This window comes from Procambarus clarkii, unplaced genomic scaffold (assembly GCF_040958095.1).
Source record: "Procambarus clarkii isolate CNS0578487 unplaced genomic scaffold, FALCON_Pclarkii_2.0 HiC_scaffold_2262, whole genome shotgun sequence".
Lineage (NCBI taxonomy): Eukaryota > Metazoa > Arthropoda > Malacostraca > Decapoda > Cambaridae > Procambarus > Procambarus clarkii.
Window position 1 is genome coordinate 2,067 of NW_027191269.1, and position 8,845 is coordinate 10,911.

At 35.6% G+C, this 8,845-nt stretch overlaps 1 protein-coding gene across 1 annotated transcript; it reads left to right on the plus strand.

Annotated features, from left to right (window-relative positions):
* Nucleotides 1-999: 999 nt before the first annotated feature.
* On the plus strand, nt 1,000-8,587 carry LOC138362650 (uncharacterized; the record flags this gene model as incomplete). Its single annotated transcript, XM_069321080.1, has 3 exons — nt 1,000-1,160; nt 7,360-7,465; nt 8,461-8,587. Coding segments are annotated over 3 exons (394 nt in total), but the record flags the coding sequence as incomplete, so codon positions are not given.
* Between the last annotated feature and the right edge of the window lie 258 nt (nt 8,588-8,845).

Below are 8,845 nucleotides of genomic sequence, written 5' to 3' on the forward strand. Positions count from 1 at the left end.
TCTTTGTGTATGTGTGTGTGTGTAAGTGTGTGTGTGTTTTTTGTGTTTGAGTGTGAGTTTGTGTGTGTATATGTTTTTGTATAAAAAAAGATGAATAAAAAGGATAAACTTTCAATTAACATACAAATCGAACATATAAATAATGAGAAGTTTAACATTAAAAAAAACCCTGGATTATATTATTTTCCCCTGAGATTTAATCTAACAAGACAATTATTTATAGCTGATAAATTATATTATAATAATAATATCGATGATTCTCATATTACTTTTACTTATCCAAACAATCTTAGCAGAAGTCAATTAATATATCATAAAATTTATGACATGTCAGGACTAACTGCTGATAATAAATTTGTCTGGTATGAAAGATTTTTCACGCAAAATTCATAATCAAAATATTGTATATGAAGACGATGATCAGGATTTTTCACTTTCAGTTTATTCTAGAACTCATTCCCCTTTTAAATTAGAAAAAACCAAAATGATACTTTTTTATCAACGAGGTTGTGTATTTAATGTTGTTTCTTTTAGATGGGGTAAGAGATATTACCCAAGTTTAAAACAAAGTTCATTAAGGGAGTATATTATTAATAATTGTATAAATTATCAAAAAGCATTAAAAGCAAATAAAAAAACTCTTAAAACTATTGATATGTACATTTGTATTGATGATGTAATTAAATATGATGAGCTTATCATTGATCATCTTATTAGATATTTTGAAAAAGATAAAAATTGGTCAGAAAGAAAACATATATCATTATCCACTGCATGGCATATGCATTGTGAGATATTGCAAAAATTTACTATGATTAAAGAAAATAAAAAGATTATATCAATACCAAGACTTGCAAAATTTAATTTACAACTTTTACCCGATTATCAAATAACTAAAGTGATAGCTTATCTTCCACAACAAACAATGCATAAAAAAATATGGCATAATCAGTACAAAAATTATTATATTTATAACAATGGTATTATTATTAAAAACAGGAAGGCGTTGGATGAGATGGAGGAGGGAGGTTTAGAGGATGTGGAGGATGAAGCGGATCAGGCGTTGGAAGATCAAGAAGATCAAGAGATGGAGGAGGTAGTGGAAGAGATTGATGATGATGGAGAGGAAGAGGAGGAATATATTTGTTCAACATACCATGGTGCACGGCTTCGGGCTGAGAGAATATGATGGAGTCTGGTGGGATGATCGGTGATCATGAGTCTACCACAAAGACACACACACACACACACACACACACACACACACACACACACACACACACACAAAGACACACACAAAGACACACACACACACACAAAGACACACACACACACACACACACACAAAGACACACACACACACACACACACAAAGACACACACACACACATTCTGACACACAAAGCGCATTCTCACACAGGAATCACACACACACACACACACACACACATACACACACACATTCTGACACACAAAACGCATTCTCACACAGGAATCACACACACACACACATTCTGACACACAAAACGCATTCTCACACAGGAATCACAAACACACACACACACACAAAGGCACACACACACACACACACAAAGACACACACACACACACAAAGACACACACACACACAAAGACACAAAGACACACACACACAAAGAGACACACACACTTACACACACACACAAAGACACACACACTTACACACACAAAGACACACACACTTACACACACAAAGACACACACACACACAAAGACACACACACACACACACAAAGACACACTTACACACACACACTTACACAAAGACACACACACACAAAGACACACACACACACACACACACACACACAAAGACACAAAGACACACACAAAGACACACACACACAAAGACACACACAAAGACACACACACACACACACATACACATTCTGACACACAAAACGCATTCTCACACAGGAATCACACACACACACACACACATACACACAAACATTCTGACACACAAAACGCATTCTCACACAGGAATCACAAACACACACACACACACACACACAAAGACACACACACACACAAAGGCACACACACACACACACAAAGACACACACACACACACACACACAAAGACACAAAGACACACACACACAAAGAGACACACACACTTACACACACACACAAAGACACAAAGACACACACACTTACACACACAAAGACACACACACTTACACACACAAAGACACACACACACACACATACACAAAGACACACACACACACACACAAAGACACACTTACACACACACACACTTACACACACAAAGACACACAATGACACACACACACACACACAAAGACACACACACACACACACACACACAAAGACACAAAGACACACACAAAGACACACACAAAGACACACACAAAGACACACACACACACACACACACACATTCTGACACACAAAACACATTCTCACACAGGAATGACACACACACACACACACACATATTCTGACACATAAAACGTATTCTCACACACACACACACACACACACTCATTCTTACACACACACACACACACATACACACACACACACACACACACACACACACACACACACAAAGACACACACACACACACACAAAGACACACACACACACACACACACACACACACACACACACACACACTAGTGAAAATCCTCTCGTTGGCTCCGCCCACTTCACCCGTGATTGGTGCTCCATCAAGCCAATCACAGCAGACCGGCCGCACAGTTACCACGACTCACATACCAAACACTTAATTGTTTTAAAACAGTAAAATTAACTCTTTTTTAATACTTATTTAAAAAGGAAAGAATAGCTCATGACAGAATTGATGATAAAAGAAATTGACCATGGTCTTCAGCCTTTTATTCACATCACCCAAAGTTTGGTTGATGAAAATAAATTTTTTTTAAATACAAATAAGTATCTGACAGATTTGACAGAAAACATTAAATTGTCAAATCTTCATCACCCAGCCAAATCTTTTATTAATTCTATCAATGAAAACCTAAATTTTAAATCCCAAAATGATTTTAATAAAATTATGAAAAATATTTTGCATGGTGATGTAGAATCCCCTATTCTAAATATTATAGAAAACAAAGCTCTTAAACAACACATGTTAAAAAAATACCCATTTAAACTCTATGAAGAACACATTAACAATGTAAATAAACTTGCCCAAGATCTTGGGTTTGAAAACGAAACTCAATTTCTTGAATATTTAGAAAGTAATCCTTCACCAACTGATTCCAAATTAACTAAAATTTTTAACACTATGACCAAATGGGCTGGTAAACATAAAAGTTTGATATTGAAATCTGCGATATTATTAGGTGTAGGTGTTGCTTTTCTTGAATATTTGAACAAATACAATCGGAAGAACAGTGGTTGTTTTAGATACCATGTTGGAAAAGGACATTCCCTAAAAAAAGAAGTATATTTGACCAGATTTTGTAAATTCCCTATCAATCGGGTTGATTATATTAACTATGACATACTAAATGATAATACTCATCCATTGTTCAATAAAAAAGTCTGGAACTGTCAATTTGATGTTCCAAATTCTGCAGAAACCCAAAACATATTAAATTTGGGCTGTAAGGGAATATGTTGTCCCCATAACTACAATTATCTTTCACAATTTGTCCAGGGTTATGAACCTATTTCTAATTTAGAAAATAAAGAAATATTTTATATATATAAATGTGAACAGGGAACAATTTTAAGAAATATTGCCAAAATTTTAGGAGATGGTATTGGTGAAGTGATTCAAGGCATTGGGCAATCTGATATATGGCAATTTATATTGAAATCAATTAAAAATATTGGCTGGGTTATACTTTTAATTTTATTATTAATAATAATGTTAGGCCCATTGATAATGGTGATCAAATAGCGACATATGAGTGCACTAATGGGTGGTGTGGTGTATGGTGCATTGATGTAATAATATACAATATTTACTCACTGAGCTTATTTGCAAAGAAAATGTTTAACTACCATTGCAACATTCATTAACATATTTCATAAATAATTCTCGAGGTAACCCACCATATTCATATGCAATGTATATGAAGGATATACCCCAGGGGACCTCTGTTATATGTCCATCAATATTTCGTAAAATTTTCCATGATTTTAAATTTTCTTTTTCCTTTTCTAAAAAGGAAATTTTATATTGAACTTCAACACTGTAATGGGAATAAATTTCTGATGATTGTGGTAGCGGTGGTTGTGGGGGTGGTGGTGGTGGTGGTGGTAGTGGTGGTGGCGGTGGTAGTGGTGGTGGCAGTGGTGGTGGTGGTAATTGATAAAAATATTTTGAAGGAAAATCATAAACGTAACATGAAGAAGGTGGAATTACATAAATTGAATGTGGCACTGAAGTCATATAATAAGGTACAATCATATATTGAGTTGTTTGTAATGGTATTTGTGGAATGGTTGGTTGATAATAATAATCATTTCGATGACACCCATATTCTTCACCACCACCACCACCACCACCACCACCACCACCACTATTCCAACTTTCAGCATCACCATTTACTCCAGCTTCCACCATGATTCCTCTCAGTATTCTGGTAAATGAATTCTCAAATTTCTTTATTATATTGATCAATGTTAAAAAAATAAATAAATACTCTTAACACTTTCATAATGAAAACTGTTACTGTCTCTGATATTGCAATTGCAACTTACATAGTACATCGTATATCACAACGAAAAACAATGGAGATTCTTCAACAAAGAAATGGAAGTAAGTATTTTAAAAATATTATCATTAAGAATATACCATGGAAAAATATTCCTCCCAATTTCCCCAAAGCTTTCTTAGATGAAAATCCTAACGACTTTGAAGTTAAATTCACAACGCTAGGTTGTAACATGCTAAAATATTATTATGATGTAAAAACTGCTTGTCAGCCCGGATCTGGATCAGCTATTTTAATAAACGAACGTGAATATGCCTGTAATGAAGCATGTTATGCTGTTCATAATGAGGTCCTTGAATTTCTTCAAGAAAGATTTGGTAATGATTTAAAATCTATTCTAAACAATACAGAAACAGACAATCATTATTTCTCGAAACCTATTCCCGTTGAAACTTGGTCGATTAATGTCAAGGAATCTAACGAAAATTATTGTGGTGTACAGTTGTCTGCACTTAAAACATTGGCTCTAAGACCTTCAAGTCGATGGAGTTCTTCTAATGAAAACGATTTACAATCTTATCAAAAGAACCCCATTGCCTATGCCAAGAATACAAATACATATCAACTGAGAAAAGCTGTTGCTGGCTTAATCGATGCTCCACCATTGACATGGAATATTCAGCAACAGAATATAAACTTTAACTCAATCTATTGTAAATTCTTTCATAAATACTACGATAGCCAGTCAGATCAATGCCATAGTCATGTCCACCGCCAGATATTAGGTTTTATATTTGGCAATCAAGTTATCAACCAATTAACCGATGGTGAATTAGTGGACTTACTTAATCCAACATCAGGAATGAGTATGATTCTTATGGATAAATTGAACAAACAAAATTATATGGATGTTGACAGAGGTTATATTGAAACAGTTGTTCCACAGTCAATACTCGAAAAAGAACAATTTGTTGACGAAGCGGATATAGTAGTATCCTCCGAAAATGTATCATTTATTGAACAGTATACTACTACTACTACTAATTTCATAGATGTTATAATAACACGTTTAGAATCTGAGTTTTCCGATTTATTATCATTAATAAAAGATGAGGCTATTACTATAACCGAAATTGAAGTTACAACTCGAGTGCCTAAGATAATTTCAAGACTGTTAAAATATTTCTCCGAAAACATTCTCCATGATGCTCTTCAAGAATTATTATCTGTAATTATGGCAGAAGCTTCATCTCAACAAATGATTATTCAACTTTTGGCGATGATCATTCGATCATCTATGGTTGAAATGAGCATTCAATTTTCAATACGGCTTTTATCCGTTTTATCTTCGTCTTTATCCCTTGTTTTATCTGTGGGATTAGTGTTGTTACCATTAGAATTATATTTATCAATAGGTAATATTGGTGGGTACAATAATGAAATAACTCATGCTGCATTAGAAAACCTTCGCCATAAAATAATTAATCAATTGTTAGAACAAGATATAAACTTTGGACAATATATTAAATTGGGGCCTCCACAGTCTATAACCACACCACAAATAACACCAGATATGATATATTTATCTGCCATAAATGAAATAATACGCATTTATCCCCAATGTATAAACATAATTGGTATGGATGGAACTACCACAAATTCTTTAGAAGAGAACAAGATGATTTTAAGCCTGCTTAGTCAGTTTGATGTAAACAGCCTTGGTCAAGCAATTACTCACAAGATTAATTCTAAAACCTATGATAGAGATTCTAAAGTGATAGATATGAGTAATTATATCATTAATGAAGCTAAATATAAACATTATCCCATTCAAACTGCAGATTTGGAATTACAAGAAGTAGAAAATTTAATTTCAAATTCTAAAAGGGATATATTAATTTTATGTTTAGCTTTGATATTTTTAATTGTCAGTCTGTTCCTCTTTCTCTTCAAGAAGCAACTTTATTCTTTTTATACACTAGGCATAAGTAATTGTTTTTATATATATTGGTCTCTTTCTACAGCTTGGTTAAATTAAAATCCATAATAAATATTATATGAGTGTGTGTGTGTGTGTGTGTGTGTGTGTCTGTGTATGTGTGTGCATCCGGTGGTATTCTGAGGCCCCCAAAATAACAACTTGGACCATTTTTATATAAAGAGCTTCACACCAACAGAGAGATCAGACAAGACTCAATTCGTCTCGTTGATAGAGCCGGTGCCTGTCTGGGTGTACGTCTTTATGCTGGGTCCAGTCCCATTCCCTTTTTTAATTCTACTAACTCCAAAGGTTTTAATGAGTAAATGTCCTCCATTGTACAAGGTGAATACATGCTTGTCATATGTGGCAAAGACCTCGATCCCCTTCACATATTAAACATATGGAATGGTATCCGTATGGATAGTTCCCTTCCCAAAATTAGCATGTCATTGTTCACTCTGAACAAAATCGACCCAAATGAGTTTCCCTTAACTCAATCTACCCCAGACCTTTCCCCCCCAAAAAAAACACCAACATCAAAAAGACATTATCAGATGATAATGATCTTAACCCACCCTTCAAGAAAAGAAAGAAAAATGCCATCAGAAGTAGGTTTGGAGTGGTGAACCGAGACGATGAAGATTCATCTGAAGATTCATCTGAAGATTCATCTGAAGATTCATCTGAAGATTCATCTGAAGATTCATCTGAAGATTCATCTGAAGATTCATCTGAAGATTCCTCCTCAGAATCATCTGACGAGGGGTTCCTCTCATTGATCAAGTAAGTAATGACATTTCACATAAATATTGGTGTTGGCGTTATGGTATGTTAACTCAATGGCTCCCTGAAGTCCATTGGGCCAAATATTATATACAGTATCGGATAACATAATACTCGCCGGAGCTTCGAGACCTGAGCTCTTCGTCGCTGGCCACTAGATTGTCCTCAATGAATAAAAAGGATGTGATAGCTCCTTACTCCCTCAGTCTACCTCGTAGTTCACGCCCAGTGACAACATGTGTTTAAATCCTTGAAGAAATCCATTCAGTATAGTGAGTGAAGTCGTATTCTCGTCGTTCCTTCTTAAGGGTTATAGTATTAATTTGTTTTTTGTTTTTGTTTTTTGTGTGTGTGTAATTTTTGTAATTTTTGTGATGAATAATTGTCTAAAATTGAATTTTATGGAATGCCTAGGGATGTAAAAATTACAATGTAAAATTTACCAGCAATGAATATTGTTTCTCAATGATCATAGGGTTCTTTTTTTTTTATAGTTTGGATGTTTATAGACTAATTTAATAATGGTCTGATTGTAACCACCTAAAACAATTTCAGGACCCCAGTACTAAGCGGCTCATCAATCATCTGAACATGGCGCATGTTGGACCTGACACACAGTCCTCTTCCAACCCAGACAATAAAATCCCACCACAAAGAAACTGTCACTCAGGCAGTTGTCTAGAGGCTGGGTTTGTGCCCCGGGGCAGTGACAATGGACAACAGCAACCATCTCAACATAACATTTCTCAGTCCCAACATAGTCAAGGGCATATCAAAGATGTCGCTGGTGGATGCCATGAAAGCATGGACGATGGGGCAATGGGCGAGACGAAGGGACAAAAAGTGTGTGAATGTGGCACTGTGGGGGGGGGGGAGGCTCTCGTCTCCTGGCGATGCCCACATCAACACACTCTTGAGTGGTTAGATGAACAATCCCATCAACAGCAACAAAAAATACAGCAACCACATCAAAAAAATAACATTTTGGGGAGTAGGGATGATGAAAGAGATGCAGATTCTGCCCAGACCACTAGTAATGGAAAGAATGTTTGTTCTCCACATTTCAGTGACTATTGTGAGGGTCAGTCAGCTCCATCCAACACTCAGGCTAATTCCAAGGTTGTAAGCATTGACTCGTCGTTTTACCAGTTCCTGAAGTTGGCACCCCCCAGTTTAGCCTACTACCCTCCTCTTAACAATGGTCATGCAATGAGAGCAGATGGAAATGAGGTTGATGATGACGAACACAGATTCATATGTGTTATTTGCCAAAAAGTATATAAGCGAAAAGAAGCCTTAACAGAACACCGTCGACTCCATACAGGGGAGAAGCCTTTTGAATGTGATAAGTGTTTCAAGAGGTTCTCTTACAGGGGTTCC